The sequence below is a fragment of the Nycticebus coucang genome, chromosome 3 (genome assembly GCF_027406575.1).
Source record: "Nycticebus coucang isolate mNycCou1 chromosome 3, mNycCou1.pri, whole genome shotgun sequence".
Taxonomy (NCBI): domain Eukaryota; kingdom Metazoa; phylum Chordata; class Mammalia; order Primates; family Lorisidae; genus Nycticebus; species Nycticebus coucang.
In genome coordinates this window covers 153,068,810-153,086,614 of record NC_069782.1, presented here as the reverse complement: position 1 = coordinate 153,086,614, position 17,805 = coordinate 153,068,810, and the positions used below count along the sequence as shown (strand labels likewise).

At 37.2% G+C, this 17,805-nt stretch overlaps 1 protein-coding gene across 10 annotated transcripts in view; it reads left to right on the top strand.

Annotated features, from left to right (window-relative positions):
• Nucleotides 1–17,805, top strand: part of EEF1AKMT2 (EEF1A lysine methyltransferase 2) — a 77,762-nt gene that overhangs the window by 11,527 nt on the left and 48,430 nt on the right. For 5 of the 10 annotated variants that reach the window (XR_008378822.1, XR_008378826.1, XR_008378824.1 and 2 more), the window contains exons 4-6: nucleotides 2,174–2,281; nucleotides 7,347–7,563; nucleotides 13,654–13,841. Coding sequence is in view for 5 of the 10 variants with exons in the window: in XM_053584160.1 (XP_053440135.1) it covers nucleotides 2,174–2,281; nucleotides 7,347–7,563; nucleotides 13,654–13,748 (420 nt within the window). In the remaining 5 variants the exon portion in view is untranslated. Of the gene's footprint in view, nucleotides 1–2,173; nucleotides 2,282–7,346; nucleotides 7,564–13,653; nucleotides 16,178–17,805 lie in introns of those variants that run through there. The other 5 variants (XM_053584160.1, XM_053584161.1, XM_053584163.1 and 2 more) reach the window with 3 other exon arrangements.

Here is a 17,805-nt window from a genome sequence, read left to right as displayed (position 1 = left end):
TTTTTAATCCTGTGTATAATCTATGAAGCCCATTCTCAAATTTCTTAATTCAGTCATTGTATTTTTCAATTTTGTTATTTGTTTGGTTCTTTGTTATAGTTTTAAATCCTCTGCCATAATTCTCCAAGTTGTCTTTGTCATTTATTTCAGTTGTTATTTTTTTTTGTTCGTGTGTTGTTATTTTTCTTTTAGAGGCAGGATCTTTCTTGTTGCTTGAGCTAGAGTACAGTCGTGTGATCGTAGATTACTATAACCTTGAGCTTCCTGGGATAAAGTGATCCTCCTGCCTGAGCCTCTCGAGTAGCTGGAAATACAGGTGTATACCACCAAACCTGGCTAATTATTCTGGTTTTTTGTAGAGACGAGATCTCACTATATTATTTAGGCTAGTCTCAAATTCCTGGCCTCAAGCAGTCTTCTGCCTTAGCCTCACTAAGTGCTAGGAATACAGATGAGAGTCACTGCACCTAGCCTTTCTGTTGTTTTAAAATTGGTCTCTGATAATTCTCTTATTTGGATCTCCTGTATTATTTGGCTCTTGTTTTTCACACAATTTTCCTCTTGGATTTTGGTTATTTATTTTTTCCTTAAATGTCTTTTGAATTGAATGTGAAAAACATTGGAGATAGTTTGAGGCTTTGAATGATTATTCTAGAAACCTGAAATATCAATATATGATTTATATAATTTGTACTAGAAGAATAAACAGGCATAGGAGAAGAACATACTGGCAAGAATCAGTTAACAGAATCATCGTGGGGTTTTAGGTCTCATGGAGAAGGAAGTGAGGGAATTGGGGAGAAAATATCTCAAGGAGTGAGAAGGAAAGATAGCTAAAAGGGTAGGAGGTTCATGTCAAATGGGAATATTGGACCTTTTTATTAAACATAAAAATAAAGGGAAAAAAATGCTGTGTAAAAATAATTGTTGAATTTAGGTTAGGAATCAGGCACTTAAGATTGAAAAGTCTAGCTAAGTCTTAATGTATTGATGTGGGAGTAGGTTAAGTTTTCTTTTTTTTTTTTTGAGACAGAGTCTCACAATGTCACCCTTGGTAGAGTGCTGTGGCGTTACAGCTCATAGCAACCTCAGACTCTTGGGCTTAAGTGATTCTCTTGCCTCAGCCTCCCAGTAGCTGGAAGGCTGCCTGCCACAGCACCCAGCAATTTTTTGTTGTAGTTGTCATTTTTGTTTTTGCTGGCCCAGACCAGGCTGGAACTTACCAGCCTTGGTGTATGTGGCTGGCACTGTAACCACTGTGCTACAGGTGCTGAGCCTAGGTTAAGTTTTGAAGGAAGGAACCATTTAGTAAATGGTGAAGTGCACCAAGGGAATTTCAGGCTACACTGAACTTTGCAATTTATTTTATGTTTCTTATTTCCATTGAAATTATTTTTATTCTTATAGATCTAAAAGTGTTCAGCATATGAAATTACACACACACACACAAAAAGATCAATATAGTTAGGGGGTAAAGACAAAAGCTACCACACTTTTGCCATAGGCTCCACATACCCAGATGATTCATGGCTAGTAATCATCAGAACTCTTAAGTCCAGTGAGCTTTTTTTAGATACTTGGGGATATTACTTTCTGCTCAGCCTACCTTAGTAGGTTTTTCATAAAGATTTAATGGAACATGTGAAATATATAAAAAATGAAAAAGTAGTATACAAATGTAAGGTTAATAATCACATGGCTGGTGGAGAGTTGCATAATTTATTATTACATTGAAGGGAAAAATTTAAGATCAGTAACTTGTTAGTACATACACATTTAATGTATTCATGTAACTTACTGGGTGAAGTAAAATTCATGACAAATTGAGAAATGAAAAATATCAGCATCAGAAGTTAATACAACATTTTTCTGCTGAGAGTTCATATTAATACATATATTTTCATTATCTTTGAGGAAAAATGAATTTCCTTTCGAAAAGGAAATAAAATGTAAAGGCAAATGAATAGTCACGTTGTATAAATTTAAACTTTGGTTTCCATTTAGATTTTACAATAAAATTATTTAAACTTTGTGGATTATGAGATTATATGTCATTTGCTCTATTACAAAAATAAAATAACCTCAGTCCTAAAGGAATATTATAATTCATAGGCAAAACATTATATTATGACTTTTTTAAAACTAAAGTATAAAATTATTTTTCTGTCCTTAGGCAAAATTTGGTTTCTCTAATATTACTGGAATTGATTACTGTCCCTCTGCAATTCAACTTTCTGGAAGTATTATAGAAAAAGAAGGTTTATCTAACATTAAATTGAAGGTAACTTATTTATATTGTTATAATATTTTACTTATAATAGAAGTTACAAAGTTTAAGTGTTTTTAAAGTATATTAGCCATCTTTTTGTACTCATGTAATTAGGGATTAATTATAAATAGTAGAAATCAAGACATTTAAAAGTAACTATTAAAAATTTAATCTAAAAATATTTAATCTAGTTAATTTGGGGAAATTATTTTGCCTTACATGTATGTATGTTTATACATTACTGTCCCAATGTTTGCAAATACATATAAATAATATTTAACTATGTGTAGCCAGTACAAAAAGTTTTATTAAATGCAGAGAGTAGTATGATGTCACCAAAAATTATTTAGTTTCTTTTTTTGTGTCCTATGATTTCTGAGATAATAATGCCTAAATTTATATATATATATTTTTTTTTTGCAGTTTTTTTGGCTGGGGTTGGGTTTGAACCCACCACCTCTGACATGGGGCCGGTGCCCCACTCCGTTGCACCACAGGCACTGCCCCTAAATTTGTCTTTCTAGCCCAGGCCTCTCTTCTGAGCTCTAGCATCATATAGAGGCATATCTCACTTTATTGTCCTTTGAAGATAGTGTGTTTTTGAGAAATTGAACGTTTGTGTTGAGCAGCTATTTAGGTGCCGTTTTTCCAACAGGATGTGCTCACTTTGTGTTTGTGTGTTACTTTCTAGCAACTGTCCCAAAATTTCAGAGTTTTTCATTATTATTATTATCTGTTATGGTGATTTGTGGTCAATCTTTGATGTCACTGTTGTCACTGTTTTGGAGTCCCATGTACTGCTTCATGTAAGATGGTGAACTTAATTGATATTTTGTTTGCGTTCTGGCTGCGTTAGCAACTGGCCTTTCCCTCATCTCTCCCCTTTTCTCCTCAAGTCTCTCTATTCTCTGAGACATAGCAATATATTAAAATAAAGCTGTTAATGATCCTACAATGGCCTCTATGTGTTCCAGTGAAAGGAAGAATCACACCTCTTTCATTTTGAATCAAAAGCTAGAAATGTTTAAGCTTAGTGAGGAAGGCATGTTGAAAGCTGAGATAGGCCAAAAGGTAGGTCTCTTGTGCCAAACATTTAGTCAAGTTGTTAGTGCAAAGCAAAAGTTCTTGAAGGAAATTAAAAGTGCTACTCCATTGAACACATGAATGATGAGAAAGTAGAACAGCCTTACTGCTGGTATGGAGAAAATTTTAGTGGTCCAGGTAGGAGATTAGACCACCACAACATTTTCTTAAGCTAAAGTCTAATCCAGAGCAAGGTCCTAATTCTCTTCAGTTTATGAAGGCTGGGAGAGGTAAGGATGCTGCAGAAGAAAAGTTGGAAGCTAGTAGAGATTGTTTCATGAAGTTTAAGGAAAGAAGCTGTCTTTTTTTTTTTTTTTTTTTTTTTTTTTTGAGACAGTCTCACTGTATGTCCTGGTTTGAGTCCTATGGTGTCATAGCTCACAGCAACCTCAAACTCTTGGGCTCGGATGATTGATCCTTTTGCCTCAGCCTTCCAGATAGGTGGGACTATAGGTGCCTGCCACAATAGCCAGTGATTTTTTTTTTTCTATTTTTAGTAGAGATGGGATCTCATTTTTGCTTAGGCTGCCCTTAAAAATTCCTGAGCGCAGGTGATCCACTTGCTTTGGCCTCCCACAGTGCTAGGATTACAGGCATGAGCCACTGCACCCAGCTGAAAGGTTTTAATGACATAAAAGTGCAGGTGAAGCAGCAAGTGCTGATGTAGAAGCTATTGCAGGTTATCCAGATCAAACTGGGATCATTGGTGAAGGTATTAAACGACAGATTTTTGATGTAGACGAAACAGCTTTTTAATGGAAGATGATTTCACCTATGACCTTCATAGCTAGAGAGAAGTTAGTGCCTAGGACAGTCTGACTCTTGTTCAGGGCTAATGCAGCTGGTGACTTTGAAGCCAGTGCTCATTTACCATTTCAAAAATCCAAGGGCCACCCAAGAATTATGCTAAATCTACTCTGGCTGTGCTCTATAAATCGAATAACAAAGCTTAGATGATAGCACAGCTGTTTATAGCATGGTTTACTGAATATTTTAAGCCTATTGTTGAGACTTCTTGAAGTCTTTGTTTCAAAAGAAACAAAAAACAAACACAAAGACTGAGGCAGGAGGATCCCTTGAACTCAAGGAGTTTGAGGTTGCAATGTGCATTCCAGCCTGGGTGATAGAGCAAGACCTTGTCTCAATAAAACAATAGAAAAAGATTCCTTTAAAAATATTACTTTACCTGGGCGTCACCACAATGATCAGCTGATTTTTCTATCTTTGGAAGAGATGGAGTCTTGCTCTTGCTCAGGCTTGTCTGGACCTTCTAAGCTCAAGTGATTCTCCTGCTTCGACTTCCCAGAGTGCCAGGATTACAGGCCTGAGTCTCTGCGCCTGGCTCTTACTGCCCTTCTATCACCAATACTCCTCTTCACAGGGTTGCTTTCCATTCCTAAAACATGTCAAGCTTGTTCTTTTTGAGTCTCTATACCTGCTGCCCTCTGCCTATAATATTCTTGCCCAGATCTTAACATATTTGACTCATTCTCATCATTCTGATCTCTGCTCAAATATCATCTTAGAGCAGACTTTTTAGACTATTTTTTCCAAATATTTTTCTTACCAGTTACTTAATGTTTTTGTTTGTTTGTTTGTTTTTTGTTGGGGGTTCATTGAGGGTTACTGTTTTTATTTTTTTCATGGCACTTTATCTGAAATTATTTGTTTAGCTAATTAAATAAATAATTATTTATTATTTATCTCTCCCTTTATAAAGCATAAGGTATATTCTCATCCAGTGACCTTTTCTGTTTTGTTTACTGCGACATCCAGTGTCTGAAAAGTATTTGCACAATAGGTGTCCACCAAATATTGATGTCTGTTGAATAGATAAGTAATTTTATACAGGCTTTTAGGATGAAAAGCTTCGTCAAAGCTAGCTCTTCTGAGTAGTAGTTTTACTTTGGACATGAGAGAAGGGAAAAAAAACGCATCTTCAAATATAAATAAACATAATATTCACATTTTTAAGTCATATGAATTGTAGATAAAACATTACAATGACTACTAAGTTGTATGAATAATCGTGAACTAATTAGGTAGTTTTTTTTTTTTTTTTGAGAGAGAGTCTCACTTGGTCACCCTTGGTAGAGTGCCATCTTAGTTCACAGCAACCTCAAACTCTTAGGTCCAAGCAGTTCTCTTGCCTCCGTCTCCCAACTAGCTGGGATTATAGGTACCTGCCACAACACCCGGCTATGTTTACAGATGGGGTCTCGCTTTTGCTCGGGTTGTTCTCGAACTCCTGAGTTCAGGTGATTGACCTGCTTTGGCCTCCCAGAGTGCTGGAATTATACACGTGAGCCACCTCCCCAGCTTTATCTAGTTATTTTTTCTTTTTTTTTTTATTTTTATTTTTTGTAGAGACAGAGTCTCACTGTACCGCCCTTGGGTAGAGTGCTGTGGCGTCACACGGCTCACAGCAACCTCTAACTCTTGGGCTTACGCGATTCTCTTGCCTCAGCCTCCCAAGCAGCTGGGACTACAGGCGCCCGCCACAACGCCCAGCTATTTTTTTGTTGCAGTTTGGCCAGGGCTGGGTTTGAACCCGCCACCCTCGGCATAAAGTAACTTTTCAAAATTAATTTAGTTGGCACATTTTTGTAAATATTTTTAAAACTAAGGCAGACTGCTTTTCAAATGCTTATATGTATCAAGATATTGAAAATGAATTAGATATTGATGTATAACTTTAAAATTCTGAAGTACAGGATGTTTACCAAGTTAAGTAATTACAGTTTTTTTTTCCTTTTTTTTATTTTTGAGATAGAGTCTCAGTATGTTGCCCTCGGTAGAGTGCTGTGCTGTCACAGCTCACAGCAACCTCAAACTCTTGGGTTTAAGCAATTCTCTTGCCTTAGCCTCCCAAGTAGCTGGGACTACAGGCACCTGCCACAACATCAAGCTATGTTTTTTGATGAAGTTGTCATTGTTGTTTAGCTGGCCTGGGCTGGGTTTAAAACAACCAGCCTCAGTGTATGTGGCCGGTGCCATAACCACTGTGCTATAGGCGCTGAGCCAAGTAATGACAGTTAAACAGTCATTTAATTTCTTAAGTTTTATGCCATTCATTATTTACATTAGTAGCTTTATAAGTTGATGAGTCAAAACCAAAGAACTTTTGATTTATTATGTTTACTTTAGGTCACATAACTAGGAATGTAAGTTAAAAAACTTATTTTCGAGGCCAGATGCAGTGATGCAGGTCTGTTGTCCCAGTTACTAAGGCCCTAAGGCAGGAGGATCGCTTGAGCCAAGGAGTTTAAGTCTAACCTGGGCAACATAGTGAGACTCTTGTCTCAAAAAAACAAAAACATAAACAAATGTTACTTCCAGGGATCTGAGTTCCAAGTGAGTTTTTTTATTTTGAAGTGTATGTCAAATTTTCTACTTTTCAACAGAAACAACTTTTTTTTTTTTGTAGCGACAGAGTCTCACTTTATGGCCCTTGGTAGAGTGCCGTGGCCTCACACAGCTCACAGCAACCTCCAACTCCTGGGCTTAAGCGATTCTCTTGCCTCAGCCTCCCGAGTACCTGGGACCACAGGCACCCGCCAGAACGCCTGGCTATTTTTTGGTTGCAGTTTGGCCGGGGCCGGGTTTGAACCCGCCACCCTCGGTATATGGGGCCGGCTCCTTACCGACTGAGCCACAGGCGCCGCCCAACAGAAACAACTTTTTCATAAAACAGGCTTGTGAGCTCTAGGATGTGCTGATATTATTGGGCAGCATGCCTAGCTTTGATTTGTTTCTAAATTTGTAGAGATTTGGAATGTCTGGGAAACAATATCAGACTCTCTTACTAATACTGGTTTTAATGATCTTGGAATGGAGCTCATAAAAGCTATAAAGTTGAAAATATGTTTATTATATGTAAGATGCCATCATAATTAATGAGTTCTTTTATCCATAATCTTTTATAGATTGTCACTTACATTCTGTAAAGACAGTGTGTCAATTGTTCTCACATAGACATTGATTTTTAATATAGGTAGAAGACTTCTTGAGTCCTTCCACCAAACTGTCTGGATTTCATATTTGTATTGACAAAGGGACTTTTGATGCCATTAGTCTTAATCCTGACAATGCAGTTGAGAAGAGGAAGCAATATGTGAAATCTCTCTCCAGGGTGTTGAGAGTAAAAGGCTTTTTTCTAATAACCTCATGCAATTGGACCAAGGAAGAGTTGCTTAATGAATTCAGTGAAGGTAAATGTATGGTGTTTCAACATGTGCTTACCTCAGGTTTCATGTACTTAAATACTTCTTTACTCCCTTGGTGTTACCATGTTTTGCTTTTCTGTTTGTGGGAATTGCCTGCTTTTCTTCTCTGTTAATGACCTTAGTAATAACTTTTAGCTGTTTATACAAAGCACAGAGAAATAACATTGGCTGACATCCAGAGACCTTTTGAAATTTTTTTCTAAGAAATTGTCGTAGTTAAGCACTAAAATTTATGAGCCAGTAAAATTTAAGTTATTTAAGCTATACAATCTTTTATGTAAGCTATACACTCTATTATTTAGAGTCTCAAACAAAAAAGTATATGTATTGTGCTTCTCACTTCAGTACATTGATTTACTGGCAAATCTGTAATAATGCAAATGGAGGTAGTACTTTTGAAAATCTTACGTGATAGTTTAAATTTTACAGATAGTTTATCTTGTTCTAGTGGCTAGTTAGGGATGTAGGATTTATCTTCTTGTTTTCACAGTATCTAGAACAATTATTTTTAATATTCCACAGAATCAAAATGTAAGGAATTGATAGAAATACTACCTACTAAATCTTGAGAAAATCCTCTGCCTTTCTCAAGATTTTGGTACCAAGGGAGGATTTTTTTTTGCCCTGTTAACAATGTATAATTAGTACTGTGTGTACTAAGTGGGGATTTTGGGAGAATTGAGAATCTGTAATCTATACACAAAATATTTTGAGTTCTCTGGCAGACTGTTCCTTGCATGCATTAAGGAATATTTGCTCTGCTAGTTTATTCAGGCCATGCACAGGCATTTCTGGGAAAGTGTCTTGAGAATCTATACGTATTTACTTGTTTTTTCTTTACTTTTCCTTATAATTCCTTGCAGATTAGCATTAATTTGTTTTTAAAAGAATGGGAACAATTTCCGGAATGGTGCCTTAAGTAAATGAAAACTTGCTTAAATTTGAGATCTCACTTGTTATTAGGGAAATTAATTACTTCAAGAGTGATTTACTGTGTGCTGTTATTTATAATCATACTGCATATACCTTATTTTAGAGTTTCTTTTCTTTTTGGTATTAACGGAATAGGCTGGGAGAACACTTAACACATATACTTTGTGTGCATTCAGTGGCTTCGATAGATTATAAAATGCAAAACCTGAAGTGTTTGAGGCTTGAAATTTGAGCCTGTGGCTTCATTACCATTGCCTCTGGAAAACAAAAATTATATGTGATTTATTATCTTTTATTTCATGCCATTAATTTTATTATCTTCCATGTTAAATTTGTTTCCTTTAGAACTATTGAGGCATTATACCAATAGCCCTTTTCTCTTCCTGAAACTTGACAGTTTTAATAAGTGCTTAATGTTTCACTGTGTAGGGCAAGTTCCTTTCCTGGTTTTTAAATGCAGGTGTTCTTCTTTACCCCGGGAAGCAGCAGACAAAAACATATTTGTCTGTCGTTGATAATGAGGAACAGACTTTAGCCTGGTATAGAGTGCTTAAAAATGTGTCTGTGTCTGAAAACTATTGAGCAAACTGTTCAGTTTTAGAATTAAATACAGAATTTAAGCAAAATCTTACAATAGGAAATGTTAAATAAATATATACAATTGAAAACATTTTTAGGCATGAATCTTTTAGAAAACGGCATTTGGAGTTAGATACAGGACAGTCACAGAATACACTGCCATGCATCACTGCTGAAGGTCTTGTTTAGCTACTTTCACTGGCTGCCACGTTCTTTTTATGTTGAATAAAGCTCATTTCACTGATCTTTTAAGGTTCTTTCCTTTTTCCCTTATTTCAAACACAAATGTTCATAAAACAGTTGAAATGGATCTTGCATTTATTCTTGACAACCCTATTTATATAAATGTTTTGTGTTACCATTTGTTTTGGTGAGGGTTAACTTGAATCATTTGTCCCAGATATTAGGATGTTCTAAGTTGATGTCCAGGGGACTTGACTTTATTATAATCACTGAATTAAAACAACAACCACTGGCTTGGCACCTGTAGCTCAGTGGCTGGGGAGCCGGCCACGTACACCTGGGCTGGTGGGTTTGAACCCAGCCCGGGCCTGCTAAACAACAATGACAACTACAACAACAACAAAAATAGCTGGGCATTGTGGCAGGCGCCTGTAGTCCCAGCTGCTTGGGAGGCTGAGGCAAGAGAATCACCTAAGTCCAAGAGTTTGAGGTTGCTGTGAGGTGTGACACCACAGCACTCTACCGAGGGTGACATAGTGAGACTGTGTCTCAAAAAAAAAACCAAAAACAAACAACAACAGCCTATCTTAGTATAAAAGTAATTCATTATGAAAAAATATCAATAACCCCAACATATAACCATACAAATTAAGATAATTAAAATAATTTGTTAGCCATGAGGGGAGTGTAACACTGTTAATATTTGGTATATTATATTTTGAAATATAATAACTTCAATCCTGTAGGGTTAGTTCAGGGTGCTAAAATAATTAGTCCTAGAAAATTCACCACATAGCTCCATTTCCCCTTACAAATTTTTATTATGAAATATTTTAGGCCAGATGTGATGGCTCATGCCTATAATCTCAGCATCTTGGGAGGCTAAGGAGGAGAAGATCATTTGAGGATAAGAATTGGAGACAAGCCTGGGCAATATAGTGAGAATCCACCTTTAAAAAAAGAAAAATTAGCCAGGCATAGTGGCTCTTGCCTGAAGTCCTAGCTACTTAGGAGACTGAGGTGGAAGTATCACTTGAGCCCAAGAGTTTGAGACTTGTGAGCTATTACTGGGTCATTCTTGCACGGTAGGCTGGGTGATGGAGCAAAACTATCTCTTAAAAAAAAAAAAAGAATTTAGGCTGGGTGCGGTGGTTCACTCCTGTAATCTTAGCACTCTGGGAGTCTGAGGCAGGCGCATTGCTTGAGCTCAGGAGTTTGAGACGAGCCTGAGCAAAAGTGAGACCCCTGTCTCTACTAAAAATGGAAAAACTGAGGCAAGACGATTGCCTGAGCCCAAGAGTTAGAGGTTGCTGTGAGCTATGATGCTACAGCACTCTACCCAGGGGGACAGCTTGAGACTCTGCCTCAAAAAACAAACAAACAAAAAAAAAATTCTGTGGCTCGGTGCCTGTAGTTCAGTGGTTAGGGAGCCAGCCACATACACTGCCCGGGCCTGTTAAACAACAATGACAACTACAACAAAAAAACAGCCAGGCATTGTGGTAGGTGCCTATAGTCCCAGTTATTTGGGAGGCTGAGGCCAGAGAATCACTTAAGCCCAAGAGTTTGAGGTTGCTGTGAGCTGTGAAGCTGTGGCACTCCACTGAGGGCAACATAAAGAGACTGTGTCTCAAATTTAAAAAACCCATCTGATTGGCCAGGCATGATCCCTCATACATGTAAACCCAGCACTCTGGGAGGTGGAGGCGGGTGGATTGCTTGAGCTCATAGGTTCGAGACCAGCCTGAGCAAAAAAGCAAGAACCCCGTCTACTAAAAATAGAAAAGCTGAGGCAAGAGGATTGTTTAAGCACAAGAGTTGGAGGTTGCTGTGAGCTATGATGCCATAGCACTCTACCCAGGGCAATAGCTTGAGACTGTCTCAAAAAAAACGAAACAACAACAAAAAAAAAACAATAGAATTTAAGTGTATGTAAACGTTTCAAAAACAAACACAGGTGTGTGACCATGTACCCAACACAGTAGCCCCATTTTCCAGCATTAAAATACATCATGCTGGATGGAAAAGTTTTTTTTCTTTTTGATTTTTGAGGTAGAGTCTTGCTCTGTCGCCTGGGGCTCTAGTGTTATGGCCTCAGCCTAGTTCACAGCAACTTGGGCTTAAGCAATTGTTCTGCTTCAGCCTCCTGAATAGCTGGGACTACAGGTGCCCGCTACAATGCCTGCCTAATTTTTTCCCCCTCGTTTTGGTAGTGACAGGGCTTCGCTTTGTTCAGGCTGGTCTTGAAATCCTAAGCTCAAACGATCTTGGTGCCTTGGCTTCCAGAGTGCTGGGATTGCAGCCATGAGCCACCACACTTGGCCAAAAGTTTTGCATTGTCATTTTTAATGAGTGTTTTAATATTTAGTTATCAAGATTTGGTGAAGTTAGATTAAGAATATGAATTGGAGGTTCGGCACCTGTAGCTCAAGTGGCTAAGGTGCCAGCCACATACACCAGAGCTGGCGGGTTCGAATCCAGCCCAGGCCTGCCAAACAACAATGACAACTACAACCAAAAAATAGCGGGGCATTGTGGCGGATCCCTGTAGTCCCAGCTACTTGGGAGACTGAGGCAAGAGAATCGCTTAAGCCCAGAAATTGGAGGTTTCTGTGATCTGTAATGCCAGCACTCTACCCACTCAGGCGACAGCTTGAGGCTCTGTCTCAAAAAAGAAAGAAAAAAAAGAATATGAATTGGAGTATATAAGGAAGGAAAGAATAAAGGACCAATTGATAAATAATACATATCATTTTAAATATCTTTTTTCTATTTCCAAGAGTAATTTAATCTCAAATTCATGGAAATTTAGAAAATGTAGGTCTCACCCCCCATGTCAAGAAAAAGAAAAATCTTCCCATTACTTTATTACTGAGGGACAACCTTGGTTAACATTTTAGTAAAAGACGAAAGATTTACATGATCTGAAGAGAAACCAGAATATTGGTTAACATTTTAGTAAATGGGCTCAGTGCTTGTGGCTCAAGCGGCTAAGGTGTCAGCCACATACACCTGAGCTGGCAAGTTTGAATCCAACCTGGGCCGCTAAACAACAATGATGGCTGCAACCTAAAAATAGTCAGGCACTGTGGCAGGTGCCTGTAGTCCCAGCTACTTGGGAGGTGGAGACAGGAGAATCACTTAAGCCCAGGAGTTGGAGGTTGCTGTGAGCTGTGATGTCACAGCACTCTACCCAGGGTGGCAGCTTGAGGCTCTGTCTCAAAAACGACAACAACAAAAAATAACATTTTAGTAAATGACCTTCCAACATTGTTTTATTTTTTAAGAACAAAATAATTGAACATTACATTTTCATTTCATCTTATAGTTTAAGAAAACACTGTATTATTTTATTTGGATCTTTACAAAATCACCATGAGTTTGATAGGGCATTGGTGTCCATGACCTTTTTGCATGGAACTCAAGATCCTGCTAGAAATAACTTGAGCAGCATCTCTCTCATTTAGTAAGTAGTAAAGCTGGGATTTGAACCCAGAACTTTTGATTTCAGGTAAATTAAAAAAAACAAATACTGTGCTGTTTTGAAAGTTAATAGTTCCTTGTCTTCCCAGAGCCCTTCATTAGTTTGGTTTGGGTCTTGATGTTTTTTTTCTTAAAGAGATGGGGGTCTTACCCTGTTGCCCAGGCTGGTCATGAACTCCTGGATTCAAATAATCCTGCTTCAGCCTGCCTAGTAGCTGGGACTATAGGCATGTGCCACTGTGCCTGGTTAGGTCTTGATGTTTGTCACAAATTCTTTTAATTCTGATAAAATATACAGCATAAAATTTATCATTATAACTTTTTTAATTGTATATTTCTGTAGTATTAAGTATATTCACATTGTTATGCAACCATCTCCGTTATTCACCTCCAGAACTTTTTCATTTTCTACAATTTTTTTTTATTTCCAAGTTACTTAATCTTTCTGTAGTAAGTGCTTTCATATATGTGGTGCAGATTAATTGAGTTATTGCATATAAAGTGCTCAAAACAATGCTTGGCATATGGTAGGAACTCAACAAGTCCTAGCTGCTTCCTACAAGCTATGTGAAGAAGGAGACCAACAGTGGTGAAGAGTTGAAGGGATGGCAAAGTGGAAGTGGAGCAATGGGGGATGGATGGCAGGCTTCTTTTCTTGCAATTTATTTTTGGTCTCGTCTTCCTTATTCAGTTCAAAGTTGTTTGTGTGTGTGTGTGTGTGTTTACACACATGCCATGCATACACAGTAGAACCGAAAAATCATAATATGAAATTTAGTATAGCTAAGTATTTAGAATCATAAAGTTTTATAAAAGGTTTAAAATACAATGTTAATACAAATTTCCCTTCACTATGAGATTCACTCTCTAATAAATTATTTTAATTTCATCTGACAGGATTTGAATTTTTCGAAGAGCTGCCAACACCCAAGTTCAGCTTTGGAGGTAGATCCGGAAACAGTGTAGCAGCCCTGGTTTTCCAGAAAACGTGAGGCTTTTCCTTGGACAAATTCAGATAGATTTTTAAAGAAGCTACACAACAAAGTTGAGCTGACACAGAAAATGCAAGTGCAAATAAATGCTTAGTAAGTACATAGGATGCATGTGTTGAGTAGATATAATGAGTTGGTAAAAAAAAAAAAATTCATAAACATGTAAGTGGCAGGGTTTTCTCCATTAATCAAGAATAATTTTTAATTTTCTTTTGTATTTGAAATATAAATGTCTTTCTCTTTGATTAAAAAAATTTCCTATAATTGCTGAACAGTTAAGCTTTAAAGTAGTAAATGAATTTACAGAAAGCATGTATTCTTCACTTCTGTGTGTTGGTAAAGTTGAATCAAATATAGCTGTTTATGAAAATTTGACCAGTATTATTCTATTTTAGCAGTAGAATAATAAGCGAAACAGCTTTCTTAGTGTTACACTTGGTATTAGACCATTTATGAAATATAAAGAGAAATACTGTTTTGGGTTGAATGGTGGTTATTTTTAAAAGCATTTGATACCTGACAAAAGGGCTCTGGTCTTTACCCTGTATGTAATTAAACAAAAATCAGAGAAATGTGGCAGTTGATGAAGAATTTATTGAGCCTGTTTTGTAGCTGATGGTCTTACACACCCTGTGAGTGATAGCAGGTAGAAGGAAAGAGAACCAAGGGACATTGTTATATGCTAGCACTATGTTATCTTATTAAATCATTGATTCCTTCCAATATCTTCTTGAAACAGAAATATTACAATTAAATACAAGATGGAATAGGATTTTTGTCTGATCTAAAAACACTTTCACTGCTGGTGTATTCTGCCTCCTAGGTGCTAGTCTCTGCTTTTTTTTTTTTTCTCGAGACAGTGTCTCATTATGTCACCCTCGGTAGAGTGCTGTGGCATCACAGCTCACAGGAACCTCAAACTCTTGTGCTTAGGCGATCCTCTTGCTTCAGCCTCCCAGGTAGCTGGAACCATAGGCTCCTGCCATAAAACCTGGCTATTTTTTTGTTGTAGTTGTCGTTGTTTGGCAGGCTTGGGCTGGGTTTGAACCTGTCAGCCTTGGTGTATGTGGCCAGCACCTTAACCTCTGAGCTGTGGGTGCCGAGGTGAGATATGAGGTCTTAAGTTGTAGAAACATGAAGGTTTATAATTTATTGAGGAGATTTGGTCTTTGTTGCTTTTTTCACATTAATGTTCTTTGATTTCAAATATAATAGTAAATAACTACTCTTAGAATTTTGAGTCAAGTATATGCTATTTTAAAGAACCAATCTAAAGGCCACAAGCAGTGGCTCTTAATCCTAGCACTCTGGGAAGCCAAGGTATATTGATTGCTTCAGCTCAAGAGTTTAAGACCAGCCTAAGCAAGAGTGAGACCTTCTCTCTAAAACGAGCCAGGCATCTTGGCAGGTACCCGTAGTCCCAGCCACTTGGGAGGCTGAGGCAAGCGGATCACTGTGGCGCAAGAGTTTGAGGTTGTTGTGAGCTTTGAAGCCACAGCACTCTACCAACAGTGACAAAGTGAGACGCTTGTCTCAAAAAAACAAAAACAAAAAAACTCTAATCCAACAAAACAGGCTTTCAGTGTGACTAGACCGACATATTGAGTTTGATTAACAGAAAGGTTGGAATGGGTCTTTGTTACAAAGGTTTTTGAGTCCTTATGTGGGGCATGCTTGTTACATTTGCAAAGGTGAAGGGGGAAATCTGTGTGTCTGTGTGTGTGTGTGTGTGTGTGTGTGTGCGCGCGCGCGCAAACATGGAGGTGTTGAGAAGGTTAGGAAAAGGAAATTGTCTCTTCTTATCACTTTACTCCTGCTGGAAACCATCCCCTTAGAGATTAAAATCAGAAAAAATGAAAGTAAAAAAATGCCAACAAGAAATTAGTAATTTGAAATAATACCGAACTGCTTGAAAACTAGGCCAGTAAATGTCCCTGAGTTACTGAAACAAGTCGTAAATACATTATTATTGAACTTAGTAATATTAAATCATACAAATATGTGGGTAACTGAAAGAAAATACACAGCAATAAAAAGGAGCAGTAAGCTATGTGTGTGAATACTGTTTTCTGTGGATAAGAAGTGGAATTGTAATTTCATTTCATCAAAAGACACTTATTTTGAAGAAACTTGTTTGAAATGCAAACGAGTTCTCCTTGGGGCCTGCATAGAATTGTTGCTTTTCACTATGATGTTATTGCTGCCTAACAGGCCACTTCTGTGTGTAGGAAGTAAGTCTGCAAGTCCAAAGGGAATTGAGGCCTGAATGGGCTGGTTACACCAATTAACAAATAGAAAGTTTTTAGAACATTTTGTTTTAAGCCAGGTGCACAAGTTAGAGTTGCTTTTTGGGACTGGCATTTATGTATATGAGAATCAAACCTGACATCACTCTCGGCAGCTTGACTAAAGCCATTTTAAAATAAGTACAGATTATCCTTGAAGGATTTTTTTTCCCCATTGTAGTAGCAAGGAGTTTGCCTTTCTTTTTCATCTATGATATGCATGTAGTCTTCTGTTTATTTTTAGGAAATAAGGGAGTTAAGATATATTAAAGACTTTTAATCATTTTATGAATAATGTACTTTATTTACTTATTTTTAAATTCCTGTGATTCTGTAATGTTGTATATTGATTTCAATTAACATTTATCCAGAGTATAATAGAAAACTTAATTTCTGAAGACCCAACATTAGTAATTCATGTGACCTTGAATTAATTTTCTTCAGATTGGTGTACAAAGAAATAGAGTATCCCTGCCAATGTGAATAGACTTTAATTTACATTCTTTTAAATAATTTTATTTTATGTATTTGTGTGTGGGTGTGTGGTTGTGTCTCTTTCTCTGGTGGCCTACAAGGAACATCTGTACAAATGTGAGCAGTTGTCTGCAGGGAAGAGCCCTGGGGTTTGATTTCCTGTTTTTGGCTCTGTGAGCTATAATGTATGTGCTCCAGAAACAGCCCTCTGCTTTTAGAGCAAGAAACCAAGTATCTTGTGTTCCACAGTAGAAAGCTCTTCAGCTAATTGGGGGGGATGTGGATGGGCTCTGAAAGAAAGGAGTCCTGTCTAGTTTACTTCACTGGAAGAAGGTTGCCCATGACCTAGAGCTTGATTGTGGAAGGCAAGGAGCATTTGTGGTTGAAAGACAATTGCATAGTGGGAAAAAATTAGGAAATCCTTATCATTTTCCTTGATTAGGCAGGAAACAGAGATGTCCATAGAAGAAGAAGGAGAGAGCTCATGAACATGTTTTATTAACAGTTAATAGAAGAAAATTAATGCTAATTTATTCTTCATACATACCATGCAATTTGTTAGAAAAGTAAAAGAATAGTTTGAAATTCTTTGCTCACTTGATGGATTCCTATGTTAGGGGCATAGAAATGAAACTCAACATCAAGCAGACAAATACCCAAGCCCACAGGCTACATAAATGCTGAATAAAACCAGCTCTACAATGGAACTCTGAAAAGGGACGGGTAAGAAGCCTAATGAATGATTGAATATGACCTTAGCAAAATCCCTGGAGTGTTGTTGAAAGATCATTCATTTCCAGCTTAGATGTCAAGATGGGCTCCAGTAACCAGAAAAAAAAGAGAGCTTGAGTCAGTATTTACTGAGTTTTAAAAATCTTTACAACACAGTGCATTAGACTCATCATTAAAAGGGCTTCTGTAGCTGAATTTTGATCTGTCAGTAGTTAGGTCCAGGAAAATAAAATTAAAACAATAGGAATAAATTTATCAATATCCTATCCTGCTTTTATGCAGTAGAACTTGGAAAACTGGGGTGTATAGGCTGACAGAATGTACTTTTGTCATGCTGATACCATTCCATTGTAAGAAAGACTTACAACTGAGAGATCAATTGTGCCTTAAAGTATTTGCAGATTACTTGCCTAGTTTATTAGAGGGAGATAGTAAAAAACCAAAATCTACATTTTTTGTTTCTCAAAAAAGATTTCTTCCTTTTCCTGTTATATTTTTACATATGTATTGTTATTACTACATCAGCAAATGGTAAGTATTTTAGTGAGTGATCTTTATTATTCATA